The sequence below is a fragment of the Leptidea sinapis genome, chromosome 13 (assembly GCF_905404315.1).
Source record: "Leptidea sinapis chromosome 13, ilLepSina1.1, whole genome shotgun sequence".
In the NCBI taxonomy this organism is placed as follows: Eukaryota; Metazoa; Arthropoda; class Insecta; order Lepidoptera; family Pieridae; genus Leptidea; species Leptidea sinapis.
In genome coordinates this window covers 1,482,006-1,501,374 of record NC_066277.1, presented here as the reverse complement: position 1 = coordinate 1,501,374, position 19,369 = coordinate 1,482,006, and the positions used below count along the sequence as shown (strand labels likewise).

The window sequence follows — 19,369 nt, the reverse complement described above, 5'->3', positions numbered from 1 at the left end:
TGCCGACCCTGCCGCCTACCGAGAACACTGCTAGCTAATTATAATATAATTAATTGCTTCAAATGATTTATGATAGAATATACAAGTACGACGTATTAAACAGATACATTTAGACAAAGGACATCATGCTCAGCTTATGTTACATTTAACAATATTCTCGTGTATTAGCTTGTTATTAGCCATTCCCATCTCTCTAAGGATACTTAGTAAAGAGAGGGCAAAATGATACTGTAAGTACTGTACGTTCGTTGTGTGGTGTCCCGCGCAGGTACCTGGCTGCCGACACGCAGTTGTTCTGCATCGGGCTGGTGGTTCTGGTAGTGGCAAGAGGACGTCGCGCTCGGAACTGGGCCGTGCTGGGTCTGGTAGGACTGGCGTTCATCATCGTCGCAGCCACGACCTACCTGCGAGACCTCGACGCTGTAGTCATACAGACGCCCGAGTAACTAGCTCATTCATACTTTTGTTATTTAATTACATATTTAATGGGATTTTTTTATGACAATAAGGGACGAGACGAGCAGGACGTTCAGCTGATGGTCATTGATACGCCCAGCCCATTACAATGCAGTGCGGCTCAGGATTCTTGAAAAACTCAAAAATTCTGAGCGGCACTACAATTGCACTCGTCTGCTTAAGATATAAGATGCTAAGTCTCGTTTGCCCAGTAATTTTACTAGCTACGGCGCCTTTCTGACCGAAACACAATAAAGCTTACACATTACTGCTTCACGGCAGAAATAGGCGCCATTGTGGTACCCATAATCTAGCCGGCATCCTGTGCAAAGGAGCCTTCCACTAGTAAAATTAGCTCTGTAAGCCGAAATACTAATTGTTCTTAGGGGGCCGAAGCCCCAGCTGCTATGCTGCTGCTTACTTTTATGTGCATACCAAACTTTGTTCATTGCTTTTATTTGTTTATTAATTAGAATAAGTACTAATTTGGTAAACCATGTATCTACGAGTTACAAACTAGCTGATCGAGTCTGAAACGTTAGGTTTGCGCTTAATGAACCAGGATCTCGGGTTTGATCACAGCGCCATCTATTTTGAATATTTAAAACTTTAGTAATATAAAAATTTGCTTACTGTTCTAAAACACTAGCACCTTTCATAATAACACATATATTTATACATTAGAATAAGTTAAATGGATAAAGTTATTATTGTTATCTTTAAATAAAAAATTAAATAAATATTATGGACAAGGTATAGATATAGATGGCGAATGGGAGGAGCACACGGAGGACTAGAAAGGCCACAGCGGCGTCTTTTTCAGTCATGATGCAAAAGTTCAAAGGTCTGAAGGACAGCGCAGCTTGTAATGTAACTTGGCTCTTATACTTCACATCTATGTTTGAAGGACGGCGCAGCTTGTAATGTAACTTGGCTCTTATACTTCACATCTATGTTTGAAGGACGGCGCAGCTTGTAATGTAACTTGGCTCTTATACTTCACATCTATGTTTGAAGGACGGCGCAGCTTGTAATGTAACTTGGCTCTTATACTTCACATCTCTGTTTGAAGGACGGCGCAGCTTGTAATTTAACTTGGCTCTTATACTTCACATCTATGTTTGAAGGACGGCGCAGCTTGTAATGTAACTTGGCTCTTATACTTCACATCTATGTTTGAAGGACGGCGCAGCTCGTAATATAACTTTGCTTTTAGTATTCACATCTATGTTTGAAGGACGGCGCAGCTCGTAATATAACTTTGGATTGAGACTTCACATCTATGTTTGAAGGACAGCGCAGCTCGTAATATAACTTTGGATTGAGATTTCACATCTATGTTTGAAGGACGGCGCAGCTCGTAAGATAACTTTGGATTGAGATTTCACATCTATGTTTGAAGGACGGCGCAGCTCGTAAGATAACTTTGGATTGAGATTTCACATCTATGTTTGAAGGATGGCGCAGCTCGTAATATAACTTTGGATTGAGATTTCACATCTATGTTTGAAGGACGGCGCAGCTCGTAATATAACTTTGGATTGAGATTTCACATCTATGTTTGAAGGACGGCGCAGCTCGTAATATAACTTTGGATTGAGATTTCACATCTATGTTTGAAGGACGGCGCAGCTCGTAATATAACTTTGGATTGAGATTTCACATCTATGTTTGAAGCCGGCGCAGCTCGTAATATAACTTTGGATTGAGACTTCACATCTATGTTTGAAGGACGGCGCAGCTCGTAATATAACTTTGGATTGAGACTTCACATCTATGTTTGAAGGACGGCGCAGCTCGTAATATAACTTTGGATTGAGACTTCACATCTATGTTTGAAGGACGGCGCAGCTCGTAATATAACTTTGGATTGAGATTTCACATCTATGTTTGAAGCCGGCGCAGCTCGTAATATAAGAGCCCAGGCTCTGAGTCCGTTTGAAATAAACTGTAAAGAAATAAAATATTATTTCATAATCAAAACATCAATACATCTGTACATGTAAACATACATGATTTGATTGACTCTTACTATAAATTTCTGCAAATTGTTTTAGTTTGGTTGGCGAAGTTTTTTTTATGACAACAAGGGACAAGACGAGCAGGACATTCAGCTAATAGTAGTTGTAATACGCTGCATTACATTACATTGCGGTGCCGCTCAGGAGTCTTGAGAAACTATAAAAATCTGAGGGGCACTACATCTGCGCTCGTCACGTTGAGACATGAGAGTCTCATTTGCCAAGTAATTTCACTAGCTCGACGCCCTTCAGAGCGAAATACAGTAAAGCTCACGTATAACTGCTTCACGGCAGAAATGGGCGCCGTTGTGATACCCATAATCTAGCCGGCAAAGGCAAAAATCCTGTGCAAAGGAGACTCCCACTGGTAAAAAGTTATGTTATTGATTCATTTGTTCATTTTGTTTTTGCAGATCGTACCGAGTCTTATACTTGTTCACCAGGACTTTCTTCTACGTATACATCCCCGGCCACACCAACCTCTCCTCGTACACGGTGGGCATGGGCGCCGCTCTTCTTGCTCATCATTGGCAGAAGGAGAAGAAAGACTTCACTAAATATCAGGTTAGTTCCACGATCACAACGCCATGAATGACAGACTCTGCAGCCGGTATGTGCCACTCATCGCCGACCAATCCCGGTCTTCGTCTCCTGAGTATCCATAGAATTGGCGCGAGTAATGTATTGACTGGAAAATAATATAGATTATGCCTATATATTTATGCCGTTTGCTTCTTTGACGACTCATGCACTGTCGCTCCAAGTTTTTCCTGTTAAGCATGAAATTGTTGAAATCTTAACAGAACCACTTATTGCCAGCTTTCCATCTATCGAAACTTCAAGCGGTTTCTTTTGATCCGATCTTCTCCAATAGTGTTTATTCATGATGCTGGATGCAGGACCTCACTCGGCTCGTTTTGTTTTTCGTCTGTGAAACTCTTTTGTCATCCTCCGTAATTGCAGACCCGGCCCCTACAAAAATAGTAATTTTTTCCGTGTTTTTGACATTTTTTACATGTTAACAATTTTCAATACAAAATGCCTTCACTCTGTCTTCTAACAGAGTTAGTTCAGTCCCAGGGTTCTTTCTCAAAGATATAAATGACTTTCCCGGGAGCCACATCCCGAATATGCATAATTAAATAAAATTCCGAGCAAAATGTTTGTTTGCAACCCCTAATGATATTAATTAAAGAATAAATGTTGAAATTTTTGGTGATACTTCTCAACAGTAATAGGTAATGATTCCAAGGTGGTTTTATTCTATTCTATATATTTATTTGATTGTATACTAGTTGACCCGACAGACGTTGTTCTGTTCATAATAAAAAAAAACTCTTGCGGATGGAATTTTGGAAAATCCGTTCTTAGCTAACTTCTACTCGGTGAAAAGAATATTCCTACCAAATTTCAAGTCTTTAGCTCTAGTAGATGTCTGCCCCAAATGAGGTCATTTGGAAACAAACATTGTATTTTTGAGTGTTTTCTAGAAAATGGCAGCACAATTCTTGCGTTTCTCCGCAGAATACTCGCAAACAACGTCCATCGGCCCAATGCGAAAGCTAGTATGCAAGCAGTACTACAGTACAGTATAAGTACTGCAATCGTATCGAAACGCTGCTCGATTCAAATCAGTACCTACTTCATAAATTTCTTCTTGTGCATCGAAAATTATCTTTAAGTTGTTGATCTCTGAGGTTTTACTGGACGATTTCGTTTCTTTTTTTATGGAATAGGAGGATAAACGAGCGTACGGGTCACCTGTTGTTAAGTTATCACCGCCGCCCACAGTCTCTTGCAACACCAGAGGAATCACAGGAGCGTTGCCGGCCTTTAAGGAAGGTGTACGCGCTTTTTTTGAAGGTACCCATGTCGTATCGTCCCGGAAACACCGCACAAGGAAGTTCATTCCACAGCTTTATAGTACGTGGAAGAAAGATCCTTGAATACCGCACTGTGGAGGACCGCCACACATCCAGATGGTGAGGATGATAACCTAACTTGTGGCGTGTCATGCGAAGGTGGAATTCGGCGACAGGAGTCAGGTGAAGCAGCTCTTCGGAACACTCCCCGTGATAAATGCGGTAGAAGACACACAATGAAGCGACGTCTCTACGCAACGCCAAGTGATCCAGCCGTTCACAGAGCACTGGGTCCCCGACAATTCGAGCTGCTCTGCGTTGCACGCGGTCAAATGGATCGAGCTGATACTGGGGTGCGCCAGACCAGAAATGACAGCAATACTCCATGTGTGGCCGGACCTGCGCTTTGTAGAGCGCTAGTATGTGGGCCGGCTTGAAGTATTGCCGTGCTCTATTAATGACGCCCAGTTTCTTTGAAGCCAATTTGGCTTTGCCCTCTAGATGACCACGAAATTGGCAATCGCTCGAGATTTCGAGACCCAGTATTCCGATACTAGGCGAGGCTCTAAGGGAAGTGTTGTCGAAGAGCGGTGATACGACAAATGGGGTTTTTTTAGTGGTAAACGCGCAAACTTGAGTCTTCTGGGGGTTAAATTGGAAAAGGTTCAATTTGTCCCATTTCGCGACCTTCTCAAGAGGGGACTCGATAGAAGACACAAGTTTCTCCCGGCACTGGTCGACGATTTCCCGAGAGAGACCTGCATGGCCCATGTATACAGCATCACCAGTGCCGTCGTCTGCATAGCAATGAATGTTGGAGGTGTCCAACATATCATTGAATAGATAAATATATTGCCAGCCGATCCGTTTTACAGGCTGCTACGCTTTGCTCTTGTGATTTATAGCACGAAGTCGATCCATACTAACGCGGTTCTTTTCTTCAGTCCTTTCATTCGCAATGTTTCGAATCCTAGTTGCATTACGTCTTTGTCAGGATTAATTTGATCGTCTTAGTCGTGACATTGTTAATGATAATATCGGCACAATAAGCTAATAATCACTCGCACACCAACCAGTCAACTTGAATAACATGACGTGCACTGTCAGTTGTATTTTATTACTCATGTAGCGTGAAACTAACAAAAAACTTCATTGAATTCTTTCTATTCTCGAGATGTCATGAAAATGTCAGGGTGCCATTTTCTATGGCTACTAGCTCTGTGCGACCTTCTGAAGATATGCCAGCCCATACATGTACACTGCCTCCACCGTATTGGACTCTTTCTGAGATGCAGGCTTGAAGGTATCGCTCACCAGGTCGCCTGTAAACACTTCGCCTTCCATCAGAAGTGTAAAGGGAGAATCGAGACTCATCTGCAAACAAAATTCTTGACCATTCTTCTTCATCCCACTGCATGTGTTCACGGGCGTATCGCAGTCTCGCTACTCGATGCTGTCTCTCGAGTTTTGGGCCACTCGCTGGTCTTCGGGGTTTCAAATTTGCTTCAGCAAGTCTTCTTCTCACTGTACTGTCACTAATGTAGTCCCTTCGGGTCTGAAGTAGCTGTTGCTGGACTTCAACTGCATTTTGTTGGCGATTTCTTAACACAGTGGAAATAATATAACGATCTTCTCGGGCACTGGTACACCTGGGTCTGCCATTACAAGATCTCCTCAGATGGTGTCCAGTTCTTCGTACCTTCGCTTTACCTTCTGGACCGTTCGTACCGTCACACCCACCATTCTTGCAGTGCGATGCATGATGCCTAGTTCCAGAAAAGCCATGATCCTAGCACATTCTTCAACTGAAAGAGGCATGATAAATAAATGTTATGTGCTTTTAGCATAAATTTTTAAAACAATACCCATCAATCTTGAAAAAAATTTATAACAGAATGAAAAATGTGAATGGTAAAATTGTAATTCGGAAACGTCCACTTTGAAAAAGGAATGGTTTTGTTTTTGAAGTTTTTTTTTGAGCCAATTCTTAAAAGAAGGTTACCGACTATAAAGTTTTTATGTACAAAATTAAATTCTCTTTGGAGTCCTTTTTATTTTGAAAGTATATCTTGTGAACTTAAAACGTTATACCAATTTTAAAATTGTGATACTTACTTTTGAAGGCCAGTGTAGTAGACAGGATTTGCTGTTCAACAAAAATTATTAATTTAATGTCATATTTTATTTCTGCCGTATTTAAGTAAAATAAGATTTGTTCGTTTAAATTAATTTTCACTTTATAGAAACTAATTATATAATTGTATTGTATTATATTGTATCTTAGTATTAGTTCTTATGTTGCATAATTAAAATTCAAAAATTAGGTATGTTAATACTTGTACGTGGTTGTTGCCTGTAAGTGCAATAACATTTAGACTTACGCTTATTTATAATAATATTTAATGTTATTAATTTGTGATTATTGTGTTTATTTATTCTTAATGATACATCAACAGTACACACATATAACAATTACATAGCACTATCTAGGAAATTACATTACTGATGTAGTAATGGATAAGCTTATTCTTTAAATTCTTTCAATGAGAAACCCTTAGTATATATACTGGAAATAGTCAGTTACCGAGTGTCTGATGTGGTTTATCTCAGTAGAAAAAGTTGTAACGTTTCACGTTTTTGCCACATCAAGAAATTAAATATCTTAATAAGTTTTAAAAAATATCTTAATAAGTTTTAAAAAATATGCTCAGACAGAGATGAGTGGAACATGCGGGGCCCCCTTTTGCGCGGGGCCCGTAGCAATTGCTACACTAGCTATATGGCTAATCCGGCACTGTACTGATGCTAGTACCAATAACAGATGTTCACAACATTCACAGTTGCTGCTGTGATAACTATTAACTATTACATACTTATTATTAATAACTATTAACTTATTACTAATATAATATAAAATAAAAATTAATAACAATTTAAAATTGACTATAGACTTTAAGTTAAGTACATAAGTTCATTTATGAGATATAAAAGATATATATATATATATACATTGAGTTGGCGATGCTAATAAATAAATAAACTTTGTGACCCAGAAGTACCGCTGGGTGTACATGCTGGTGCTGCCGGTGGGTGTAGCGGTGCTACTCAGCGGCGCTCTGTTCTACGTGGATGGAGTGGTCTGGCCCCGCTGGTTCCGCGCGCTGTTTGCGGCCACGCACCGCCCGGTGTTCCAGGGCTTGGTGGCGCTACTCATGCTGGGCTCCATCTTCAAAATAGAGAGTAATACCTTTCCACTTCATTTCTAAATATATAATAATAATAATACTGACACTAGCATAGCTCATACTATGGATACCTATAAGACTACGATATATTTAATACAATATACTTACTTAAACATACATAAATAGATATAAACATTCATGACTCGAAAACAAACATTCATATTCATCGTATAAATGATTGCACCTACTAGGATTCAAACCAGGGACCTCTAAGCTCACTAGACAGGGTCACTAACCACAGGGCTATTCGGGTCGTCATATATAGTAGTATATTGTAGAAAGACTTCAAGGAGCTTTGCGTCTCAATCAGTATCATAGTAAATTGTTTTATAGTTTCCTCGTTGTATGAAGTAACACGTATCCTCAAAGAGCGACTCCCGTACCACGACCGGCATCTCAGTAGGACTCGCTGCAGCCTCACTGAACAACCTGCTGCAGGTCATTCAAGAATCCATGCTCTGGTGATGTTATGCTCCCGTTGCCTCCGCTCTCGCCCGCTATCGATCAGTTTGCAATGACAAAGATAAACTTAAAATTTAAAAAGATTAAAATAATTTTAATGCCCATTCTTGCACATCGCATTTTTATAAATATACAACACATATTTAACGCAATATTCAATCCACGTGATAGCACGAAGGTTTTTGTATTAATACAGTCCACTTAAACATATAAGGCGTTTATACAATAAATATAAAATTGCTACAAATTTTTGTCTATGTTTATCGTAATTGTATGTTAATGTTTTCATACGAATAATAAAACTATAATTAATATAATACATAACGTTAGCGTACATGAACGGCACGGATACTAGTTTATTATAATATCATGTATTGATCAGATAAAATCATAAAAACAAACCATTCTTTCTCTTTGTATTCATCAAATATTTTCAACATTTCAAATCAAATCAAATCGAAATCACTTTATTCATGTAGGTCACGGAAATGACACTTATGAATGTCAAAAAAAAATTTTTCTTATTGAATCTACCGCTACTTCATAAAGGGTTTAGGTAATGAGAAGAAGTAGCAAGAAACTCATTGCCACTCTTTTATATCAAGATTTATATATCCATCGATTTACAAATCATTCAATTACAATATAATATGTAAAATGATGCAACAAACATACTCAAACGTCAAATAGTCAATGCCTTACACGAGTAAGTCAAAAAGTAAATGTAAATTAATATAAAAGTTATTGAGTACAGTAGCTGCATCATCCACACATACCATAAATAAATAAAGGTATTCTGTGATCAATTTATAAGCGACCACAAGCAGCGCCCGTTCACTAGCATGGCGCATGAGCCAGCCATCGCCTCCCTCAACCATATTTTAGGGAAGGGGACGACCTGTCCCATGTCGCCGCCACAAGCAGTGACATTTAAGCGAGCATGATGAAACCTATTACGAGAACTCAAGCAAACATCAATAAAATAATCCTAATCTACTACATATCATGCAATACTCATCAAATACGAGTACCTCTGCTTACAATTTGACAATTCTGCTTAAACTTGTAATTAATATTATATTTTTACTAACAGTAATCAAAAGCTCAATCCTTTAGAGTCTAATCAAAATCACTTTATTCAGGCAGATCAAAGAAATGACTTTTCTTTTTATATCCACCTCCTTTGAGGGTTGAGCTTTAATAAGAAGAAGTGGCAAGAAACTCATTGTGACAATCACTCACTCACAAATCATTTCAGTTACAATATATGTAAAGTGATGCAGCAGTGAGTATTAACTCAAACTACAAATACTCAAAAAAAAATGTAAATTAATACGTAAAAACAAGAGTTATTGAGTACAGTCACGGCCAAATACTACTGAATCAACAATAATACTAGGCCATGGTACAGTAGATGCATCAATCCACACACACCGTAAATAAATAAAGGTATTTAGCCAATATTTATTACGTAAGTTGACTTTGACGTAGCTTAGCAATACTTCAGTAATAAGTAAGTCCACCGTCACCCCCGCGACAATTTTTTCTGGAAATGGAGGACAAACGAGCGTACGGTCACCTGGTGCTAAGTCATCACCGCCGACCACAGTCTCTTGCAATACCAGAGGAATCACAGGAGCGTTGCCAGCCTTTAAGGAAGGTCTACGCGTTTTTTTTGACGGTACCCATGCCGTATCTTCTCTCTCTAGCTCTTTCCACACCTTTGTAGTACGTGGAAGAAAGCTCCTTGAAAACCGCACTGTGGAGGACCGCATCCAGATGGTGGAGATGATTTCCTAAATTGTGGCGTCTCGTTCTAAGATGGAATTCGGTGGCAGGAATCAGGTGAAACAGCTCTTCGAAACAATCCCCGTAATAAATGCGGTAGAAGACACACGATGAACCGACGTCTCTACGGAACACCAAGTGATGTACTGCCTACCGCGTGTGTTAACTTGCTCGTTGTCCTATTTATCAGACGTGTATCGCGGCGTGCTAGAGTGGCGCGGCTTCACCTGGACCGGCCGCACCACCTACAGTGTCTTCCTGCTGCACCCGATCTTCGAGAGGCTCTTCAGCGGAATACAGACAACCCCCGTCCGGATCACCGAATTGCATATGGTAAGTGAACTAACCAAGCCGGAACTAGATGCGATTCTATATTAGAATGAACATTTTCCATTCAGATAATGTCGCGTGAAAGTATTGCAATCCAGTCCACTCTTATCCCTTCATCTTTTTGTTATTTATAGTATACATATTTCCTCTTCGCGCCTTAATAAGGCTATTGGAAACCCAAGCGCTGGCAGCTATTTCGGTCCACGGATCAACCTAGCTATCCAACGCGGAAATGCTGCCAGTATTCTTGGTACGCTTCCACGTAATGATAGAATGAAATGAAATTTATTTATTGCGTCGAATACAGCATACAGTATACATCTTAAATTTATTGTAGTGTCTTCTATTCGGCTAATTTAAATTAGCATGCAAAAAGTTTACTTAAAATTTAAAAAATCATTAACAGTATAAATTTTTTTGTCGATTAACCATTATCACCAGGATGTATAGTTATCGTTGACTCCTCTGTCTGCAGACCCTGCTCCTAGCTGGCACCCTGTTCTTGTCGTTCGCGACAGGAGCGCTGCTCTTCACCATCGTGGAGGCGCCCTTGTCCAACGTCATTCGCATTTGTCTCGCACCGCCATCTCCACCGCTCACCGCAAAGGACGAAACCGAAGAAAAATAATCAATTTACATATTTTTCTGTTGTAATTAATAAGATAAGAAAATCAAATCTACTTGCCAACATTAAAAATCATAATTATATCTAAACTTGAAATAAAAAGTCAGAATCTATTTGTTATTTTTATTTTATTTTTAATTTTTTTTGTAAACAGTTATCACACCAAAATCAGATGCAATAAAATTGTATGTTATGCCGCAACTATCAGAAAGAAAGGAGTGATTTGTAAGTTTTGATAGATAGTGTTGGGTAACACACTTTTACGCCGTTCTACACCAATCTATACAAACACGGACGAGTAAAAAAAAAGGACACCGCGCCGTGACGCAAGTGAAGTACCGTTATGCTAGTGTGTGTGCAGTTACGGGGGATACTAGTTACACAATTTTTTCTCCCTTAAATAATCATATATGGCCACAAATACTAATATAGAATTGTTTTTACACTTATTCACAACGCACGACGGCAATTTTTAAATATTTTATTGAGACGGAAACTGATCTGTCACAGACGATGACAATGTGACACGTTTGTTTTGATTATATATATATATATATATATATATATATATATATATATATATGCTATTTGTAATTAACACCAGGAGGCAGGTGGCAGGCGAATGCTTACGATGTGGTGTGACCGTTAAGTCGAGCGGGCTGGGTGGCATTTCTCCAATCGTGCTTAGAACGTGTGCCCCTGAGTTGACGCCGGTGCTAACGCGTTTATGCCGGCACTCTTATTTCAAAGGTGTAGTCCCTGACTCAGTTCAGATCCTGAATCATGGTGCTCTCCAAAATCATGGAATGCATAATTAACCGCCTATTCTTGGTATACCTAGAAGGTCACCAGTTGATCAACGACCGACAGTACGGCTTTCGCCATGGTCGGTCGGCAGGCCATGTTCTGGTATACCAAACACATAGATAGGCGGCGGCAATCGAAAGCAAGGGGAAAGGCCTGGCAGTTTGCCTGGATATAGCGAAGGCCTTTGATCGTGTATGGCACAAGGCGCTTCTCTCAAAACTTCCATCATTTGAGCTTCCCGAAAGTTAAGTCAAAGTTTTTATAATAAACATGTCTGAAATAGTTTGTTATACGACAATGACCTGTGTATTATTATAAATTTTGTAAAGAAGAATATACTGTTTTAATTATAATTTAGGGAAGGCTTTCGGGCGTATACTAATCTAATAAAAGCCACAAAGAAACTTGTAAAACAGTAACCCGTACTAACAATGTTCCATTAAAATTGATTATCAATACCTTAATACTGATACTAAAATGGTTTAAGCGTTTGAATCTTTAATTTCTAATATATCTCTTATAACTACTAATAGTTTAAATTCCAGCCCAGATATTGCAGCTTCTCTCTTCAAATCGTTGATGAGCGCAAAATATCCTTCAGTTTTACTCATATCAACACTAGCTATTGAAAGCATTGGATTGTGTTCATAATTATAAAATATTCTTAATAAGTTATTGGAATTATGGTGTCTCTCAAAGCGAACTTAGCCTGCGAAGATCATAGAATAAGTGAAGGAATTCAAAAGTGCGTGTTATCGGAATTACTTCCAATTATGAAGCAGTTCTACCAGAATTGCAAAGAAAGTTCTGTCATCAAATTTATAGCTCCCGGGCGATGTGGATAAGTTCGGTGTATGTGTTGGATAAAAGCACTGACATGGAAATTGCCAGGCAGAATGTCATCTGTCTGGATTGAGGATAGACCGGGCAGCGAGCATGCACACGCCAACGAGTTAAACCTACATAAGTCTTATAAATAATTATCGAGTTTTCTAATATTCTTAAGTTTTTGGTTTATTAGTAACATTTGAGTTATTCTTTTGGATTTTAAAACATGCCGTGACAAAGCTTTTGATTTCCCTTATCCCTTGTTACGCAATCTCGCGTTTCATAGATTTCTTATTGAAATAGCCACAACGTCTTTGGGAGCCAGTTCCTCTGCGTATGGGTCATTATTCTATACATGCCTTCGCATCCTTTTGTAGCTATACAAGCTTAGGGGCGGGGCAGGTTCAGAAGCGTATTGAGAAGCGAATCACTTCGCGTGGACGTCATGGCTCCTGTTCAATTTCTCATGCAGTTTTTTGAAAGCTACCTAGCTTGGCAATTACGGTATTTTAAACAATTTTTCTATACCAGACCTGAAGCTGACCTTAGAAGCTGCACAAGATTTATTGGCGTGCCGACTCCTTCTAAAAATTTTAAAAGGACGACGATGAGATAGAGAAATCAACAAAGCAATCTTGTAATGTATCTTGACTTGTTGAACTCCCAATCGAACGATGAGGATCTGCTCTCGAGCAATATGCAATTTCCTTAAACAGATACACCTTCAGCTGTTCATTCAGAATATGTAATAAACGTACCTACTGCGATAGATGTTACATTTCTTTGTAGAACCCTTCTTATATAAGGGAGAGAATACTGTGTGAGTCCACTCACATACTCTTGTCTGACACCTGTTCTGCAAAAGATGGAGGTTTGCCAGACTATCCTAACCAGCATGTAGACGATCTGGATACGGTATGCACCCCCTTGTGATGTCGAGGTATAAAGTCTCCTTGGATGAAATAAACAATATGTAATTAGAGCAGTGCAGCGGGTACAAAATGCATGTATTCTATTCACCTTTCATGTTCCAAACAGAGTTTAAGCCTCTGTCCTCTCTCCATATATATATAACAAACAAATACTTAATACTAGGTGAGATTTGCATTATGCCTATAGTATATAGAGAATAATCTATAATAATATATAGAGAATAATATATCAAATTTTTTCAAATTATATTGAATATACCACACTACAAGACAACGAGATATACATCCAGCTACAAATTCATGGCTTCCCGTATTTGGAATGATTTGCCGCCACCTCTCAGGATGATAAAAAATATAAATCGGATTAAGGGTAGATAAATATAAAATAGCTTTATTAAAAAAACAACAGGAAGCCGAAAATTTCAATTATTGTGTATGAAAAGAACTTCCCTTAAATAAATATTTTTTATAATTTTACCATAAGATTTGCAACTCGATTTATATTAAATTTAAACTGACACATTGGCACACACTCATATATTTATACAACACATACACTCATGCTCATAAATACAGACACATTTAATAAAAGTTTCGATTTATTTATCTGCATTGTAACCCTTAAGGTTGCCCTCTCATTACTATATATCCCACCTAGCACCTTAGGGAGATGGGGATGGCTGAAAACCATCGCTGCATGAAATAATCTGAGCCTACTTTGTCTAATCTAAGCCTTTGTCTTAGTGTGTGTTTATAATAAGATGATCTTGTAAACTTAAATCTACTTTAAGGCAATATTTTTTTTTAATTTCGTCCGTAAATTCCATGACGCGAGTTTCGACGCGTATCCCAAGTCCAAAGTTTCCCACGCAAAGGCGGATTCGATGAGAATTGGCTCCAATTTTAAAATTGAACACTATTAAAAGTAACTCTCTGATGGGCAATTTTGCAATATTGGTGATATTTAGTTGAGAAGTATAAAGGATTCAGATGTTGTCTCAAGGTGACGAGCGCAATTGTAGTATCGCCCAGAATTTTTGGGTTTTTTCAAGAATGGGCAGGCGTATCAATTACCATCAACTAATCCTGTCCTGCTCGTCTCGTCCCTTACTGTCATAAAAAAAACATACAATTAAGCGACACTCTAAGTAACGCCCAACGGGGATAATAGTATTAATAAGTAATCAAGGATCAAATTAAGGACGCGTTTACGAATCCGGCAAAAATAAGATATTTTTCGGTAGAGTTTGTGATGAAATTAAACTAAGTCTAACAAAACTAAAAATTGCCACAAATAGATTACTTATTTATCTCCAATTAGCGGGAAATGTTTGCTTTGAAATTTTGATATTTTATGTCGTAAAAACGATTATCCGTTACCTCTTCACACAAAATTGACGAAATGGGGCTTCATTCAGGATCAGTTTTCTGCTACCACTTACACAATTTTGGCTCTTAAAAATTATGTAAGGAAAGCAGATATAATATTTTCAAAAACACGGGAAATCAATTAATGAATATCTAATAAATAATCTCAGAAAAAAATAAAAATTAATCGTCTAAAATTCATATATATTTCTGATAAGCATGAGCTTTAAAGAGTGGTATTAAGGGTTATTTTATTTTGTCACTCCGTACGCATTCCACAGAAAGATCTATCGAAATAACCTCAGTCCGCGCTCGGCCGCCGTCGTGGGTAGACACTGTGTCGGTTGTAAGCAGTAGCTCGTACTCGGAAAGATCGCTGTACGAACATGAATATTTTTTATAAGCTATACAATACTGTCTTTGATACTTTACATATTTTGTACGCAGTCAGATTTTCAATAAATTATGTTTCTGTATTTTTTTGAAGAATTTGTGATTTATAAGTTCATCTCTAAATATAAGTTCTAATCGAAACCCAAGATTGCGCTTATAAAATTGGCAACTTTTCTTCATGGGTGTCATTTTCATGGTTTTCGGGGTCAACAATAACGAATATCGGGTCAAAATCGAAATCCAAGATGGCGCCTATGAATTTTACCAACTTCTCTTCATGGGTGTCATTTTCATGGTTATCGGGGTAAACAATAACGAATATCGGGTCAAAATCGAAATCCAAGATGGCGCCTATGAAATTTACCAACTTCTCTTCATGGGTGTCATTTTCATGATTTTCGGGGTCAATAATAACGAATATCGGGTCAAAATCGAAATCCAAGATGGCGCCTATGCAAATTACCAACTTCTCTTCATGGGTGTCATTTTCATGGTTTTCGGGGTCAACAATAACGAATATCGGGTCAAAATCGAAATCCAAGATGGCGCCTATGAATTTTACCAACTTCTCTTCATGGGTGTCATTTTCATGGTTATCGGGGTTAACAATAACGAATATCGGGTCAAAATCGAAATCCAAGATGGCGCCTATGAAATTTACCAACTTCTCTTCATGGGTGTCATTTTCATGGTTTTCGGGGTCAACAATAACGAATATCGGGTCAAAATCGAAATCCAAGATGGCGCCTATGAAATCTACAAAATTTTCTTCATGGGTGTCATTTACATCGTCAAAATTAGAATTCATTTTTTTTTTTTTTTTTTTTTTATGGAATAGGAGGACAAACGAGCGTACGGGTCACCTGGTGTTAAGTGATCACCGCCGCCCACACTCTCCTGCAACACCAGAGGAATCACAAGAGCGTTGCCGGCCTTTAAGGAAGGTGTACGCGCTTTTCTTGAAGGTACCCATGTCGTATCGTCCCGGAAACACCGCACAAGGAAGCTCATTCCACAGCTTCGTGGTACTAGGAAGAAAGCTCCTTGAAAACCGCACTGTGGAGGACCGCCACACATCCAGATGGTGGGGATGATATCGTAACTTGTGGCGTGTCGTGCGAAGGTGAAATTCGGCGGCAGGAATCAGGTTGAACAGCTCTTCGGAACACTCCCCGTGATAAATGCGGTAGAAGACACACAATGAAGCGACGTCTCTACGCAACGCCAACATTCATAAACTTAATTAAAATATCCCACATGCTAAATTAATTCTTCATTCCTTAAATATAGAAATATTTACGTTTCGACTTTTCACTCACAATATGTAAAAAACACATTCCGTTACCAATCTAATAAAAAAATCTCAAAATTTGATTTTGAAAGACCTATCTAATTGTTCTCTGCACCCTCGATAACCTCGGATACGATACCCATATTGTTGAAATCATAATTTTTCGCGGCGGCCATCTTGGATAAAAAAAAAACTGCGTTTACAGCACACGACGTTATGCGACAGAATTGCCATCTAAAATTCTAATATTTAACTACTAAACGAATACATCAACCAATTATCAAAAATACATAGGTATTAAAAAAATAAAATTCAAACTTGCTAAAGTATCAAATTCATTTGATTCCCGCAATTAACTTTAAGTACGTGTATGTGTTTGAACGGTGTCAGTGTAGTAGTGCGATTCGATACCTCTCTGTTTTGAGAACGCGTCCTTAAGAAATAAAACAGTTTTTTTAATTGGCTTGCGAGAGGCCCCGCTCTTGCTCGGGCGATTACCCTGTTCGCCACCCCCCTAAGGCCGCCACTGATCACAGGCACATATTATTCAGGACTTCTTCTTCTTCTTTATAAACGACTTCAAAAAAGGAGGAGGTTCTCAATTCGTCGGTATTTTTTTTTATGTTTGTTACCTCAACACATTCGACTGGGTGAACCGATTTTGATAATCCTTTTATCTCTTTTTTATTTGAAAGCTGGTGCTTCCCGTGTGGTTCCATTGTAATTTGGTCCAGATCTGACAATGGCATCAATGAGAAAACCATAAAAGTCTTAAATTTGCTATACATACGTATAGCAAAGTAATAAGATAAATTTACGAATAACTCAATATCGCGCCAACCGATTTCGATGATTCTTTTTTTATTGGAAAGGATATACTTCAAAGATAGTTTGGTGAGAGCTTGGTTAGGTTCTGATTACGGAATCCATGGCAAAATGCATTGAAAAATTTTGTATATCTACACATATTTAGACAAATTCTTAGTGAGTGTACTTCAAATTCACTAAAATAAAAAATAAATTTAACAAAAAAACAACTGACTTCAAAAACACTATTCCAAAACAATAGATATAATATGCACTAAAAAGTATTAAAATAATTGCGTATTTTTATACAATCTAATTAATAAATCTAATTCTAGTTACGATTATTGTAATTTTTGGAGTCGGTGTCATCCAAGATAGGTTTGTAACTACATACATAACGTAACCGTCATGAGAAGCTATAAATTTTGTAAACAAGTGTTCAGGAGTTCACAACATTTGGACCAACAAAAAAAATGAATTTGTTTAAGATTTAATAAATTATTAAGTAACAAATATTAATTAACATATATTATTTAAGAATAATTATTCGTCAGATTCAGATGTTTCCATTTGTGTCAGAATCAGTGACATGTATCACGAAGCTGTCTACAGTTTTATCAATCATCTCATCGATTTTGGAATAAAAATTATCTTCTTCCTTGATAACATGCTCCACACAACGCTTCCAATTTTCCGAAGTAATCTGCTGCAGTCCCTCTTGTAATAATTGTTTTACCTCGTCAAATTTTAAATTTGTATTTTTGCGAGCAACATATCCTATTACGTTGGCCCAAATTAGCTCAATTGGATTAAGCTCACAATGATATGGCGGGAGTCTCAATACTTCCACCTTATATTTTTTTGCGAGCTCGTCCAATACATATGTTTTAAAATTGTCTTTAACATTTTTTACTTTTAGCAGTAATTCAGTCTTAATTTCACTGTCGTCGTAAGAAATATTCTTACTTACAAGCCAATTTTGTATATAATTTTTTTCCAGACAGTAGTAGGAATTCTTTCAAGACGCCTTGAGTGGTATGGTGCATTGTCCATTACCACTACTGCATTTTCTCCAAGTTTTGGGAGAACGTTTTCAAACCATTGTCCAAAATGTGTTGATCCATTGATTCATGGTAATCTCCCGTCTTCTTGCAGTCAAATATATTTTCACCGCCCTCTACAAAACCGTTCTCATTGCCGATATGGGTAATTATTAATCGTTTACCTTCTGACGTTGGGTTACGTGCACCAATGCTAAGTCCTTTTAGGAAAGTATGCTTCTTACTTTTAACTTGTTTGTCTACCCAAGTTTTATTTACGGTATGTCCTGTAAAAACAATTAAACATTTGTTAATTAGCGTCTTGTGCAGTAAAAGAGTTGAAGTATATTATTATTAATACACACTTGTGATAGCCCTTAAGAACTAATGTCTCAAGGTCGGCGGCGCGTGGGTTATATTTTGCAAATAGATTTGCAGTATCATACACATCACTTCACGGTAAAGGCGACGGTATTTGCTTACAATCAGGCGAACCCTATGGTAGTCTGCCGTTTCACTGCAATAAAAAAAAAGCACACTAACCTGCATTCACCCATGTTTCATCCATGTAAAATATCTGGCGATTTTGTTGTCTATAGTCTTTAATAGATTTCAAATATTTTCGCCGCCATATTCTTATGTCATCTCTATCAATAAGTGCGTTATTTCGCTGTCGTTTTATATATTTAAAGTTTAAATGCTTTATTAGCCGCCTGAGAGTTGTTTCGCTAAAATTTGGCAAATCTTTATCGTCATTGACTGCCTGAAGAATCTTGGGAATTGTTGGTAATTGGCCATTTAAAAAGAAACAAAAAAAATTTAGGCCTGTCTTTAGACTTGATAAGTGATTTTATTCCCTCTTCTGATTTATATTCTTTTAGTATATTATACACAGATGCTATGCCAATTCCCAAAATCGATGCTGTTTTTTTATTTATTTCGGTTTGGTAGGGATATTCATTCGATGGCCAATTTTCTTTCACGTACTTATATACGTTGATCACCATATTTTTCTCATTAGCCGTAAAGCTCGTCACCTGTAAAAATCACCTGTAGTCACTTGTCACACGAAGCTCAAGCTATATCTCCAGGTATACCAATTAACCTAACCAAT

General features: G+C 38.0%; 1 protein-coding gene across 1 annotated transcript in view; it reads left to right on the top strand.

Moving 5' to 3' along the window:
* Window positions 1–10,902, top strand: part of LOC126967701 (nose resistant to fluoxetine protein 6-like) — a 39,671-nt gene extending 28,769 nt beyond the window's left edge. Inside the window, exons 8-12 of the mRNA XM_050812303.1 lie at window positions 269–442; window positions 2,891–3,041; window positions 7,393–7,579; window positions 10,025–10,167; window positions 10,640–10,902. Coding sequence (XP_050668260.1) covers window positions 269–442; window positions 2,891–3,041; window positions 7,393–7,579; window positions 10,025–10,167; window positions 10,640–10,792 — 808 coding nt within the window. The 3' untranslated portion in view covers window positions 10,793–10,902. The remainder of the gene's footprint in view (window positions 1–268; window positions 443–2,890; window positions 3,042–7,392; window positions 7,580–10,024; window positions 10,168–10,639) is intronic.
* The last annotated feature ends 8,467 nt before the right edge of the window (window positions 10,903–19,369 follow it).